The 15,202-nt window shown below is 45.1% G+C and overlaps 1 protein-coding gene across 4 annotated transcripts in view; it reads left to right on the top strand.

Annotated features, from left to right (window-relative positions):
* LOC135531181 (uncharacterized) overlaps nucleotides 1–15,202 on the top strand; it is a 97,117-nt gene that overhangs the window by 24,272 nt on the left and 57,643 nt on the right. For all 4 annotated transcript variants that reach the window (XM_064959297.1, XM_064959313.1, XM_064959305.1 and 1 more), the window contains 7 exons: nucleotides 6,717–6,789; nucleotides 7,617–7,675; nucleotides 7,783–7,997; nucleotides 8,703–8,959; nucleotides 9,218–9,352; nucleotides 9,497–9,650; nucleotides 13,789–13,815. In XM_064959297.1, the coding sequence (XP_064815369.1) occupies nucleotides 6,717–6,789; nucleotides 7,617–7,675; nucleotides 7,783–7,997; nucleotides 8,703–8,959; nucleotides 9,218–9,352; nucleotides 9,497–9,650; nucleotides 13,789–13,815 (920 nt within the window). The remainder of the gene's footprint in view (nucleotides 1–6,716; nucleotides 6,790–7,616; nucleotides 7,676–7,782; nucleotides 7,998–8,702; nucleotides 8,960–9,217; nucleotides 9,353–9,496; nucleotides 9,651–13,788; nucleotides 13,816–15,202) is intronic.

Genomic DNA, 15,202 nt, shown 5'->3' with positions numbered 1-15,202 from the left:
GCATGTAGTGCTGTAGGGGAACAGAACAGTGTAGTGACCACAGCATGTGGTGGTGGTGTAGGGGTACAGAACAGTGTAGTGACCACAACATGTAGTCGTGGTGTAGGGGAACAGAACAGTGTAGTGACCACAGCATGTGGTGTAGGGGAACAGAACAGTGTAGTGACCACAGCATGTGGTGTAGGGGAACAGTACAGTGTAGTGACCACAGCATGTGGTGGTGGTGTAGAGGAACAGAACAGTGTAGTGACCACAGCATGTAGTGGTGTAGGGGAACAGAACAGTGTAGTGACCACAGCATGTAGTGGTGGTGTAGGGGAACAGAACAGTGTAGTGACCACAGCATGTGGTGGTGGTGTAGGGGAACAGAACAGTGTAGTGACCACAACATGTAGTGGTGGTGTAGGGGAACAGAACAGTGTAGTGACCACAGCATGTGGTGGTGGTGTAGGGGAACAGAACAGTGTAGTGACCACAGCATGTAGTGGTGCTGTAGGGGAACAGAACAGTGTAGTGACCACAGCATGTGGTGTAAGGGAACAGAACAGTGTGACCACAGCATGTGGTGTAGGGGAACAGAACAGTGTAGTGACCACAGCATGTAGTGGTGGTGTAGGGGAACAGAACAGTGTAGTGACCACAGCATGTAGTGGTGGTGTAGGGGAACAGAACAGTGAAGTGACCACAGCATGTGGTGGTGGTGTAGTAGGGAACAGAACAGTGTAGTGACCACAGCATGTAGTGGTGGTGTAGGGGAACAGGACAGTGTAGTGACCACAGCATGTGGTGGTGGTGTAGGGGAACAGAACAGTGTAGTGACCACAGCATGTGGTGGTGCTGAAGGGGAACAGAACAGTGTAGTGACCACAGCATGTAGTGGTGGTGTAGGGGGAACAGGACAGTGTAGTGACCACAGCATGTGGTGTAGGGGAACTGAACAGTGTAGTGACCACAGCATATGGTGGTGGTGTAGGGGAACAGAACAGTGTAGTGACCACAGCATGTAGTGGTGGTGTAGGGGAACAGAACAGTGTAGTGACCACAGCATGTAGTGCTGTAGGGGAACAGAACAGTGTAGTGACCACAGCATGTAGTGGTGGTGTAGGGGAACAGAACAGTGTAGTGACCACAGCATGTGGTGTTGGTGTAGGGGAACAGAACAGTGTAGTGACCACAGCATGTGGTGGTGGTGTAGGCGAACTGAACAGTGTAGTGACCACAGCATGTAGTGGTGGTGTAGGGGAACAGAACAGTGTAGTGACCACAGCATGTAGTGCTGTAGGGGAACAGAACAGTGTAGTGACCACAGCATGTGGTGGTGGTGTAGGGGTACAGAACAGTGTAGTGACCACAACATGTAGTGGTGGTGTAGGGGAAAAGAACAGTGTAGTGACCACAGCATGTGGTGTAGGGGAACAGAACAGTGTAGTGACCACAGCATGTGGTGGTGGTGTAGAGGAACAGAACAGTGTAGTGACCACAGCATGTAGTGGTGTAGGGGAACAGAACAGTGTAGTGACCACAGCATGTAGTGGTGGTGTAGGGGAACAGAACAGTGTAGTGACCACAGCATGTAGTGGTGGTGTAGGGGAACAGAACAGTGTAGTGACCACAGCATGTGGTGTAGGGGAACAGAACAGTGTAGTGACCACAGCATGTAGTGGTGGTGTAGGGGAACAGAACAGTGTAGTGACCACAGCATGTGGTGTAGGGGAACAGAACAGTGTAGTGACCACAGCATGTGGTGTAGGGGAACAGAACAGTGTAGTGACCACAGCATGTAGTGGTGCTGTAGGGGAACAGAACAGTGTAGTGACCACAGCATGTGGTGTAAGGGAACAGAACAGTGTGACCACAGCATGTGGTGTAGGGGAACAGAACAGTGTAGTGACCACAGCATGTAGTGGTGGTGTAGGGGAACAGAACAGTGTAGTGACCACAGCATGTAGTGGTGGTGTAGGGTAACAGAACAGTGTAGTGACCACAGCATGTAGTGGTGGTGTAGGGGAACAGAACAGTGTAGTGACCACAACATGTAGTGGTGGTGTAGGGGAACAGAACAGTGTAGTGACCACAGCATGTGGTGGTGGTGTAGGGGAACAGAACAGTGTAGTGACCACAGCATGTGGTGGTGCTGTAGGGGAACAGAACAGTGTAGTGACCACAGCATGTAGTGGTGGTGTAGGGGAACAGAACAGTGTAGTGACCACAGCATGTGGTGTAGGGGAACTGAACAGTGTAGTGACCACAGCATATGGTGGTGGTGTAGGGGAACAGAACAGTGTAGTGACCACAGCATGTAGTGGTGGTGTAGGGGAACAGAACAGTGTAGTGACCACAGCATGTAGTGCTGTAGGGGAACAGAACAGTGTAGTGACCACAGCATGTAGTGGTGGTGTAGGGGAACAGAACAGTGTAGTGACCACAGCATGTGGTGTTGGTGTAGGGGAACAGAACAGTGTAGTGACCACAGCATGTGGTGGTGGTGTAGGCGAACTGAACAGTGTAGTGACCACAGCATGTAGTGGTGGTGTAGGGGAACAGAACAGTGTAGTGACCACAGCATGTAGTGCTGTAGGGGAACAGAACAGTGTAGTGACCACAGCATGTGGTGGTGGTGTAGGGGTACAGAACAGTGTAGTGACCACAACATGTAGTGGTGGTGTAGGGGAAAAGAACAGTGTAGTGACCACAGCATGTGGTGTAGGGGAACAGAACAGTGTAGTGACCACAGCATGTGGTGGTGGTGTAGGGGAACAGAACAGTGTAGTGACCACAACATGTGGTGGTGGTGTAGGGGAACAGAACAGTGTAGTGACCACAGCATGTAGTGGTGCTGTAGGGGAACAGAACAGTGTAGTGACCACAGCATGTGGTGTAGGGGAACAGAACAGTGTAGTGACCACAGCATGTGGTGTAGGGGAACAGAACAGTGTAGTGACCACAGCATGTGGTGGTGGTGTAGGGGAACAGAACAGTGTAGTGACCACAGCATGTAGTGGTGGTGTAGGGGAACAGAACAGTGTAGTGACCACAGCATGTAGTGGTGGTGTAGGGGAACAGAACAGTGTAGTGACCACAGCATGTAGTGGTGGTGCAGGGGAACAGAACAGTGTAGTGACCACAGCATGTGGTGGTGCTGTAGGGGAACAGAACAGTGTAGTGACCACAGCATGTAGTGGTGGTGTAGGGGAACAGAACAGTGTAGTGACCACAGCATGTGGTGTAGGGAAACAGAACAGTGTAGTGACCTCAGCATGTAGTGGTGGTGTAGGGGAACAGAACAGTGTAGTGACCACATCATGTGGTGTAGGGGAACAGAACAGTGTAGTGACCACAGCATGTGGTGTAGGGGAACAGAACAGTGTAGTGACCACAGCATGTGGTGGTGGTGTAGGGGAACAGAACAGTGTAGTGACCACAGCATGTAGTGGTGGTGTAGGGGAACAGAACAGTGTAGTGACCACAGCATGTAGTGGTGGTGTAGGGGAACAGAACAGTGTAGTGACCACAGCATGTGGTGGTGCTGTAGGGGAACAGAACAGTGTAGTGACCACAGCATGTGGTGGTGGTGTAGGGGAACAGAACAGTGTAGTGACCACAACATGTAGTGGTGGTGTAGGGGAACAGAACAGTGTAGTGACCACAGCATGTGGTGTAGGGGAACAGAACAGTGTAGTGACCACAGCATGTGGTGTAGGGGAACAGAACAGTGTAGTGACCACAGCATGTGGTGTAGGGGAACAGTACAGTGTAGTGACCACAGCATGTGGTGGTGGTGTAGAGGAACAGAACAGTGTAGTGACCACAGCATGTAGTGGTGTAGGGGAACAGAACAGTGTAGTGACCACAGCATGTTGTGGTGGTGTAGGGGAACAGAACAGTGTAGTGACCACAGCATGTGGTGGTGGTGTAGGGGAACAGAACAGTGTAGTGACCACAGCATGTGGTGGTGGTGTAGGGGAACAGAACAGTGTAGTGACCACAGCATGTAGTGGTGCTGTAGGGGAACAGAACAGTGTAGTGACCACAGCATGTGGTGTAAGGGAACAGAACAGTGTGACCACAGCATGTGGTGTAGGGGAACAGAACAGTGTAGTGACCACAGCATGTAGTGGTGGTGTAGGGGAACAGAACAGTGTAGTGACCACAGCATGTAGTGGTGGTGTAGGGTAACAGAACAGTGTAGTGACCATAGCATGTAGTGGTGGTGTAGGGGAACAGAACAGTGTAGTGACCACAACATGTAGTGGTGGTGTAGGGGAACAGAACAGTGTAGTGACCACAGCATGTGGTGGTGGTGTAGGGGAACAGAACAGTGTAGTGACCACAGCATGTGGTGGTGCTGTAGGGGAACAGAACAGTGTAGTGACCACAGCATGTAGTGGTGGTGTAGGGGAACAGAACAGTGTAGTGACCACAGCATGTGGTGTAGGGGAACAGAACAGTGTAGTGACCACAGCATGTAGTGGTGGTGTAGGGGAACAGAACAGTGTAGTGACCACAGCATGTGGTGTAGGGGAACAGAACAGTGTAGTGACCACAGCATGTGGTGTAGGGGAACAGAACAGTGTAGTGACCACAGCATGTGGTGGTGGTGTAGGGGAACAGAACAGTGTAGTGTCCACAGCATGTAGTGGTGGTGTAGGGGAACAGAACAGTGTAGTGACCACAGCATGTAGTGCTGTAGGGGAACAGAACAGTGTAGTGACCACAGCATGTGGTGTAGGGGAACAGTACAGTGTAGTGACCACAGCATGTGGTGGTGGTGTAGAGGAACAGAACAGTGTAGTGACCACAGCATGTAGTGGTGTAGGGGAACAGAACAGTGTAGTGACCACAGCATGTAGTGGTGGTGTAGGGGAACAGAACAGTGTAGTGACCACAGCATGTGGTGGTGGTGTAGGGGAACAGAACAGTGTAGTGACCACAACATGTAGTGGTGGTGTAGGGGAACAGAACAGTGTAGTGACCACAGCATGTGGTGGTGGTGTAGGGGAACAGAACAGTGTAGTGACCACAGCATGTAGTGGTGCTGTAGGGGAACAGAACAGTGTAGTGACCACAGCATGTGGTGTAAGGGAACAGAACAGTGTGACCACAGCATGTGGTGTAGGGGAACAGAACAGTGTAGTGACCACAGCATGTAGTGGTGGTGTAGGGGAACAGAACAGTGTAGTGACCACAGCATGTAGTGGTGGTGTAGGGTAACAGAACAGTGTAGTGACCACAGCATGTAGTGGTGGTGTAGGGGAACAGAACAGTGTAGTGACCACAACATGTAGTGGTGGTGTAGGGGAACAGAACAGTGTAGTGACCACAGCATGTAGTGGTGGTGTAGGGGAACAGAACAATGTAGTGACCACAGCATGTAGTGGTGGTGTAGGGGAACAGAACAGTGTAGTGACCACAGCATGTGGTGTAGGGGAACAGAACAGTGTAGTGACCACAGCATGTGGTGTAGGGGAACAGAACAGTGTAGTGACCACAGCATGTGGTGGTGGTGTAGGGGAACAGAACAGTGTAGTGTCCACAGCATGTAGTGGTGGTGTAGGGGAACAGAACAGTGTAGTGACCACAGCATGTAGTGCTGTAGGGGAACAGAACAGTGTAGTGACCACAGCATGTGGTGTAGGGGAACAGTACAGTGTAGTGACCACAGCATGTGGTGGTGGTGTAGAGGAACAGAACAGTGTAGTGACCACAGCATGTAGTGGTGTAGGGGAACAGAACAGTGTAGTGACCACAGCATGTAGTGGTGGTGTAGGGGAACAGAACAGTGTAGTGACCACAGCATGTGGTGGTGGTGTAGGGGAACAGAACAGTGTAGTGACCACAACATGTAGTGGTGGTGTAGGGGAACAGAACAGTGTAGTGACCACAGCATGTGGTGGTGGTGTAGGGGAACAGAACAGTGTAGTGACCACAGCATGTAGTGGTGCTGTAGGGGAACAGAACAGTGTAGTGACCACAGCATGTGGTGTAAGGGAACAGAACAGTGTGACCACAGCATGTGGTGTAGGGGAACAGAACAGTGTAGTGACCACAGCATGTAGTGGTGGTGTAGGGGAACAGAACAGTGTAGTGACCACAGCATGTAGTGGTGGTGTAGGGTAACAGAACAGTGTAGTGACCACAGCATGTAGTGGTGGTGTAGGGGAACAGAACAGTGTAGTGACCACAACATGTAGTGGTGGTGTAGGGGAACAGAACAGTGTAGTGACCACAGCATGTGGTGGTGGTGTAGGGGAACAGAACAGTGTAGTGACCACAGCATGTGGTGGTGCTGTAGGGGAACAGAACAGTGTAGTGACCACAACATGTGGTGGTGGTGTAGGGGAACAGAACAGTGTAGTGACCACAGCATGTGGTGTAGGGGAACAGAACAGTGTAGTGACCACAGCATGTGGTGTACGGGAACAGAACAGTGTAGTGACCACAGCATGTAGTGGTGGTGTAGGGGAACAGAACAGTGTAGTGACCACAGCATGTAGTGGTGGTGTAGGGGAACAGAACAGTGTAGTGACCACAGCATGTAGTGGTGCTGTAGGGGAACAGAACAGTGTAGTGACCACAGCATGTGGTGGTGTAGTAGGGGAACAGATCAATGTAGTGACCACAGCATGTGGTGTAGGGGAACAGAACAATGTAGTGACCACAGCATGTGGTGGTGGTGTAGGGGAACAGAACAGTGTATGACTGTTTCCTGTGTCCAGGTTGACCCGGTCTGGAGAGAAGCATCACCATCTTGAGAGGCAGAGCGAGGTGACTAGGGCACTGGTCATCAAGGTAAGACTAGTGGCATTTCAGAAGGGTCCAATGTTATTGTGAACTAACCACATACAGTGTGTGTGTATGAATATATATTCATGGTCTTTGTTTTATATTAGCAGTCAGTATGTCTATTCCTTCCTTATATCTTATCTTTGTTATTTTAGTGTGTGTGTGTGTGACAAATATAGATGTACTCTTGGAATACGGAGGAGGAAGGGAGGGAAAAGGAGAGGCAGAGGAGGTTGAAGAGAGAGGAAGAGGGTGAGATTGAATCGGTAGAAGATGGTGGAAAAAAGGGATATGGTTTGTCGAAGAAGAATGGTAGAAAGTGTAAGCAGAGTGAGCTAGACACCGGATCGAGGTCTGGAGGTGAATTTTGAGAGGTGGTAGGTGTGTTAAAGTCCTCAGAGCCCGAGGATTGCATCAATGGTCAGGATAAAGATGAGTCTGTGACAGCAGGAGTGACATTTTTGGAGAAAGTGGACCCCTGCAGACAGGGTGGCGTGAGTGGAGAAACAGGACAGTGTAGTTAGGATATTTGAGATGTTGATAGCTTTTGTGCCGAATACATTACGTTGTTACAGGTGTCAAGCTCATGGAGGGAGGTTCCTAGGTGTGAGAAGTGTGCAGAAGGCCATGAGACAAAGGAATGTGTTGTGTTGGGGAAAGAAGTGGGATGTTGTAAGGGTGCCCATGGGGCCGGGGATCAGAAATGTCTGGTGAGAGAGAGGCAGGATGGGGTTTCCAGGGTTAGAGTAGAGCAGAGGGTGTCGTATGGTGAAAAAAAAACTATTCTTCACACTATCGGTTGAATTACACTATCTATTGTTTCTACATTTTAGAGTTCTCCAGTTGAATTTACACCTGAAATTCATGATCAGGACAACAGGGGAGAATACCGGTAACTTGATATATTTAATGTTATCGTTGGTAGTTTGTTTAAAAGAAGTACAATACCTTAAATCCAGGAAATCTCTCAAAATGAAATTCTTCATTTTTTTGCTCTAGTTTCCAGTGCCCCAGTGCAGGTCTGTTCCAGTGCAGTATAACAGGCCTGGTGTTCAGGATGGAGGGAGAGGCAGAGGTGCTCTATAGGACAGTCCCCTGGGACAGGATGCTTCTATCCCAGAGAGGCAAGAGACCTGCAGGTCCCCTGTTCAAGTTTACATGCCTTAAGGGGTCTGTCAGTCAACTACACTTCCCACACTGTGAGATTCATTCTGGTAAGTAATACATTTCCATGGAGGTAATCAGTGGTGGGAAAAGTACCCAATTTTCAAACTGAAGTAAAAGTAAAGACACCTTAATAGAAAATGACTCAAGTAAAAGTGAACGTCACCCAGTAAAATACCACTTAAGTAAAAGTCTAAAAGTATTTGGCTTTAAATATACTTTAGTATCAAAACTAAATGTAATTGCTAAAATAATGCTTATACTTAATACTTAAGTATCAAAAGTAAAAGTATAAATTATTTCAAATTCCTTATATAAAGCAAACCAGACGGCAACATTTTCCAGTTTTTTAAATTTAGTTGGCCAGTGGTACACTTCAACACTCAGCCATCATTACAAATTAAGCATGAGTGTTTCCACCAGATAAGAGGCATTAGGGATGTTCTCTTAAATTAATACGTGTGTGAATTAGATAATTTTCCTGTCCTGCTAAGCATTCAAAATTTAATGAGTACTTTTGGGTGTCGGGGAAAAATAATTTTCTTTAGGAATGTAGTGAAGTAAAAGTAAAAGTTTTCAAAAATATAAATAGTAAAGTACAGGTACCCCCAAAAACTACTTAAGTATTACTTCAAAGAACTTAAGTATTACTTAATAGCATATGTTTTCTTAATCACCATCAGTAGAATCACTACTCCACTACTGAGTTGTCATCGTCATCTGAACAGAAGACTAATGTTCTCTTTCTCTCCTAGAGGGTGGATGTGACTTCCTGTCTGTAGCCCATGTGACTGATGATGACAGTATGGAGTTTCTCCATCACCATGAGACAAGAGAAACTCATGTCATATTAAACATCACTCAATTCAGCAAATATGGCATCACCAAGGATAAGGAAGCTCCTGTCTCTCCTATCCGTGCTCTGGTGCTACTATTTTACAAAATCCCCGATGATAACAATAATTCCATCCTAAGTGTCTTGTTGCTGCCCAGAAATGTTGACATTGATGAGGTAAGTAGATCCGAGTTATCAAACTCGTCTTTGGTTGGAATTCAATCAAACTCGCACTGTTGAACTCACCTTTTTCCACAGAAAAGCATTTTTGGGGGTAATGTAACTGTAAACAGGGAATTGAAAACTGTGGGGGGTCTCGCTCGCAAACCCAAGAGGACATCCTCAAGGTCAGAAGGTGACATTTGGGCTTCCATATTTCAGGCAGTGCTACCTCATTATAACTGTGTGTTCCAAACCATTTTCAATCCTCTCAAGGTGTGTAAGACAAGGAGGACAAGGAATGGAGACCGAGAAATCTACATTGAAATAAATCCTAACTGTAGACTAACCCGGGACCAAGAATACACCCTCTCCACCGATCTAACAGATGAACATCACATAGATCCAAAGGTAGGCTAATAAATAGGACATGAGAGAGGAAATGTGTTAACACATGTCAATACTTTGTTTAAATAATTTTTGTGATGCTACCTTGATAAGATATAGAAATCACATAGAATTCTGTTTGACTTGATACTTACACTTTTTTTTCAGAAAGCAGAGTTTGTGGATTATGATTCCTATACAAACTACATGCCAACATTTCAGTTGCGTTTAAAAACTGTTGTTGAAGAAGTGAATCTTCTTCTGAAAGAACATGGCGGTCCTGAAAATGAAAGTATATGGGACCGCCTTGTTTCACTACCAGGTAACTGAAACTCAGAGAGAGTAGGAGTTACAATATAACTAGTAGTAATATTAACATTTTACATTTAAGTTTTACATTAAATTAGTAACAGTCATCATAATTGCATGGTGGTAGTAGTAGCAGCAGTAAAGAAGTAGTAGTAGCAGCAGTAAAGAAGTAGTAGTAGCAGCAGCAGTAGTAGTAGTAACAGTAGTAGTAACAGTAGTAGCAGTAGTAGTAACAGTAGTAGTAACAGTAGTAGTAGTAGTAGCAGCAGTAGTCGGAGCAGTAGTCAGAGTAGGAGTAGGAGCAGTAGTAGTAGGAGTAGGAGCAGTAGGAGTAGCAGCAGCAGTAGTAGGAGTAGTAGTAGTAGTAAACTCAACAAAAAAAGAAATGTCCTCTCAATGTCAACTGCATTTATTTTCAGCAAACTTAACATGTGTAAGGCATCACCCCTCTGAAATGGGCAAAAATGAATGAGATCATATTGGTACCGTATGAAACATATACACGATGTACAATACCACTCAATTGGACATCGTTTCATTCAAAGCTGATTGCAAATGTCATATGGCAAATGCCAAGTGCAACACTGCAAAGATCCAATAGATGGCGAGTGCGCTTCACCGTAATTTTTCATATTGCAAATGTAACACAAGTCAAGACCCAAGAGTAAAATTTTGAAAATTTGAAACATTTTTCAAAAACTTATCACCACCTTAAAAAAGTGCATTCTGGACCGTTTTTCGAAATTCTTTCAATTTTTATTTCAAATACACATGTATACACATACATACTTTTGTCAAATTTTATTATTATTATTATTTTGTTTTTACTTGTCCATAAGGCATATGTTTTGTCCATTTGCAATATGATTTCATAGGAAGTCAAAAGTCGAAAATAACGATTTTTAAAAAAACTACCAAAATGACAAGCGGTGCCCCCTATTGGATGGGCACGGTTGGGGGGTGCTCCCTACCCAACTGTAGACCCCATGCTCCCCCTAAAGGCATTAATCTGTTACATCTATGGGGGCGCTATTTCATTTTTGGATAAAAAGACGTGCCCGTTTTAAGCGCAATATTTTGTCACAAAAAGATGCTTGACTATGCATATAATTAATAGCTTTGGAAAGAAAACACTATGACGTTTCCAGAACTGCAAAGATATTGTCTGTGAGTGCCCCAGAACAGATACTACAGGCAAAACCATGATGAAACTTCAACCCGGAAATGAGTAGGATTTTTGAGGCTCTGTTTTTCATTGTCTCCTTATATGGCTGTGAATGCGCAAGGAATGAGCCTGCCCGATCTATCGTTTCCCCAAGGTGTCTGCAGCATTGTGACTTATTTGTAGGCATATCATTGGAAGATTGACCATAAGAGACTACATTTGCCAGGTGTCCGCCCGGTGTCCTCCGTCGAAATTGGTGCGTCATCTTCAACTACACGTCTTTTTCCAAGCGATTCACCGGAGAAAGGAGACTACCACGAACGATATATCAATGAAGAGATATGTGAAAAACACATTGAGGATTGATTCTAAACAGCGTTTTCTGTGTTTCAGTCAATATTATGGAGTTAATTTGGAAAACAGTTCGCCGTTTTGATGACTGAATTTTCATTTTTTTTTTGGTACCCAAACGTGATGTACAAAACGGAGCGATTTGTCCTACACAAAGAATCTTTCAGGAAAAACTGAACATTTGATATGTAACTGAGAGTCTCCTCATTGAAAACATCCGAAGTTATTCAAAGGTAAATTATTTTATTTGAATCCTTTTCTGGTTTTTGTGCAAATGTTGCCCGCTAAATGCTACGCTAGCTATCACAAATGCTTGTTTTGCTATGGTTCAAAAGCATATTTTGAAAATCTGAGATGACAGTGTTGTTAAGAAAAGGCTAAGCTTGAGAGCAAGCGCATTCATTTCATTTCATTTGCGATTTTTATAAATAGTTAACGTTACGTTATGCTAATGAGCTTGAGGCTATAACTGTATACAGGTTTTTTTCATAGCCAAACGTGAACAAAACGGAGCGATTTGTCCTACACAAATAATATTTTTTTTGAAAAACTGAACATTTGCTATCTAACTGAGAGTCTCCTCATTGAAAACATCTGAAGTTCTTCTAAGGTAAATGATTTTATTTGAATAATTTTCTTGTTTTCGTGAAAATGTTGCTGGCTGAATTCTAGGCTTATAGCTATGCTAGCTATCAACACTCTTACACAAATGCTTGTTTAGCTATGGTTGAAAAGCATATTTTGAAAATCTGAGATGACAGTGTTGTTAACAAAAGTCTAAGCTTGAGAGCAAATATATTTATTTCATTTCATTTGCAATTTTCATGAATAGTTAACGTTGCGTTATGCTAATGACCCTGAGGCTATAAATAGAATCCCGGATCCGGGATTGCTCGACGCAAGAAGTTAAACACCATTTTAGAATCTTGTTGAACTCGTTGTACTCGGCACAGCCTAGAGATTATGGTAATGCCATTGCAGGCTCTGAGTGTCTTTAAGCACCACACTTTGTCACTCCATCCTTGCTGTGTGTGTGTGTATGTGTATGTGTGAGAGAGCGTTTCTTTGACATCTGTTGGGAGAAATGACTGATTTACAGTTCATGAGGGTTTCCTAATCACACATTTGAAGTTTTGAAAATATCTGACCTTTTTAACCCTTCAAAACGACCACTATGACACAATTTTAAGGTAAGGGACAGTACATTTGCAATATGGAGTTTCTCACCAACCATACGGCAAATGTTAAAATGTTCCCTTCATGTATGTAAATATTTGTATGAACATAACAAGATTGAGACATACACTGAGACATAAACTGAACAAGTTCCACAGACATGTAACTGTCAGAAATTGAATAATGTGTCCCTGAACAAAGGGGGGAGGGGTCAAAATCAAAAGTAACAGTCAGTATCTGGTGTGGCCACCAGCTGCATTAAGTGCTGCAGTGCATCGCTTCCTCATGGACTGCACCAGATTTGCCAGTTCTTGCTGTGAGATGTTACCCCATTCTTCCACCAAGGCACCTGCAAGTCCCCAGACATTTCAGGGGGGTATGGCCCTTGCCCTCACCCTCCAATACAACAGGTCCCAGACGTGCTCATCGGGATTGGGATTGAGGCTCTTCGCTGGCCATGGCAGAACACTGACATTCCTGTCTTGCAGGAAATCACACACAGAACGAGCAGTATGGCTGGTGGCATCCTGTCTGGTCCAGCGATGGTGGGTTTGTGTGCATAGGCGACGTTGTTGCCGGTGATGTCTGGTGAGGACCTGTTTTACAACAGGCCTACAAGTTCTCAGTTCAGCCTAACTTAGCCTATTGCGGACAGTTTCAGCACTGTAACTCGGGCAGTTGTGGTTGCCATCCTGTACCTGTCCCGCAGATGTGATGTTCGAATGTACCGATCCTGTGCAGGTGTTGTTACACGTGGTCTGCCACTGTGAGGACGATCAGCTGTCTGTCCTGTCTCCCTGTAGCGCTGTCTTAGGCGTCTCACAGTACGGACATTGCAATGTATTGCCCTGGCCACATCTGCAGTCCTCATGCCTCCTTGCTGCATGTATAAAGCACGTACACACAGATATGCAGGGACCCTGGGGATCTTTCTTTTGGTGTTTTTTAGAGTCAGTAGAAAGACCTCTTTACTGTCCTAAGCTTTCAAAACTGTGACCTTAATTGCCTACCGTCTGTAAACTGTTAGTGTCTTAAGGACCGTTCCACAGGTACATGTTCATTCATTGTTTATGGTTCATTGAACAAGCATGAGAAACAGTGTTTAAACCCTTTACAATGAAGATCTGTGAAGTATTTTGGATTTTTATGAATTATCTTTGAAAGAGGGTCCTGAAAAATGGACTTTTCTTTTTTTGCTGAGTTTAGTAGTAGCAGGATTAGCAGTAGTAAAATAAGTAGTAGTAGTAGTAGTAGTAGCAGTAGTAAAATAAGTAGTAGTAGTAGTAGTAGCAGCAGTAGTAAAATAAGTAGTAGTAGCAGCATTGGATCTTGCCTGCAGTGTAACCTAGCTCACTTTAAATACTACTGTATATGCCCACTTCGTAATGAAACGGATGGTCTGTCAAGTGACAAAATGTCTCCAGGAGCATACGTAATCAAGGTATCTTTTCATCCACAGTTACACCTCCAGATGGTGCTAAAGCAGGTAAATATAATTTCCTGTCTTCTCACAAGAGATTTAATTGTGATAGAGGACAGAGTTCCCTAATAGCAGATTTTTGCAGTAAACACAATAATGCAGCTTTTTAGAATCCTATTGATAAGCACAAGAAAACAGTCACTAATTAGTTACTTAATGCTGAGCGAGTGTTGCACCTTTGCCTTTTCAATGATGATTTAATTGTTCGGTCGACTACTGTGGTTAAGTGCCGTCCACTTCTTTTCAAATTCAATTACAATCTCAGCAAGATGGCATCATCACAAACATTTCGCTACGTTACAGCCCCCCAAACAAATGAAATACCTTGTTTGCTTTGAGACTCGGGTGTGTCAGGTACGTCCTTGAGATGTCTCTGCTACTTGATTGGAGGCCACCTGTGGTATATTCAGTTGATTGGACATGATTTGGAAAGGCACACAACTGTCTATATAAGGTCCCACAGTTGACACTGCATGTCAGAGCAAAAACCAAGCCACGAGGTCGAAGGAATTGTCCATAGAACTCAGAGACAGGATTGTGTGGAGGCATTTCTGCAGCATTGAAGGTCCCCAAGAACACAGTGGCCTCAATCAGTAAATGGCACATGACAGCCTGCTTGGAGTTTGCTAAAAGGCACATAAAGGACTCTCAGACCATGATAAAGAAGATTCAATGGGTCTGATGAAATTAAGATTTAACTCCTTGGCCTGAATGCCAAGCGTCATGTCTGGAGGCACCCTGACACATTCCCTATGGTGAAGCATGGTGGTGGCGGCATCATGCTGTGGGGATATTTTTTAGTGGCAGGAACTGGGAGACTAGTCAGGATCGAGGGAAAGATGAACGGAGCAAAGTACAGAGAGATCCTTGATGAAAACCTGCTCCAGAGCGCTCAGGACCTCAGACTGGGGTGAAGGTTCACCTTCCAACCCGACAACGACCCTAAACACACAGCCAAGACAATGCAGGAGTGGCTTCCCTGAATGTCCTTGAACCAGGACTTAAACCCGATCTAACATCTCTAGAGAGACCTGAAAATAGCTGTGCAGCGAAGCTTCCCATCCAACCTGACAGAGCTTGAGACGATCTGCAGAGAAGAATGTGAGAAACTCCTCAAATACAGGTGTGCCAAGCTTGTAGCGTCATACCAAAGAAGACTCAATGCTGTAATCGCTGCCAAAGGTGCTTCAACAAAGTACTGAGTAATTGTCTGAATACTTATGTAAATGTGATATTTAATTTTAAATTATGTTGGTCAGTTTCATATTTATTAAACATGTTGAACTCTAAGTACGTTGCGCCTTGGTCCATTCATTCAGACGACAGTGACAATGGGGTATTGTGTGTAGATTATTGGGGTGGGGGGACAATTTAATCAATTTTAGAATAAGGC

The sequence above is a fragment of the Oncorhynchus masou genome, chromosome 5, assembly GCF_036934945.1.
Source record: "Oncorhynchus masou masou isolate Uvic2021 chromosome 5, UVic_Omas_1.1, whole genome shotgun sequence".
Lineage (NCBI taxonomy): Eukaryota > Metazoa > Chordata > Actinopteri > Salmoniformes > Salmonidae > Oncorhynchus > Oncorhynchus masou.
This window is presented reverse-complemented; position numbering and strand designations above follow the sequence as displayed.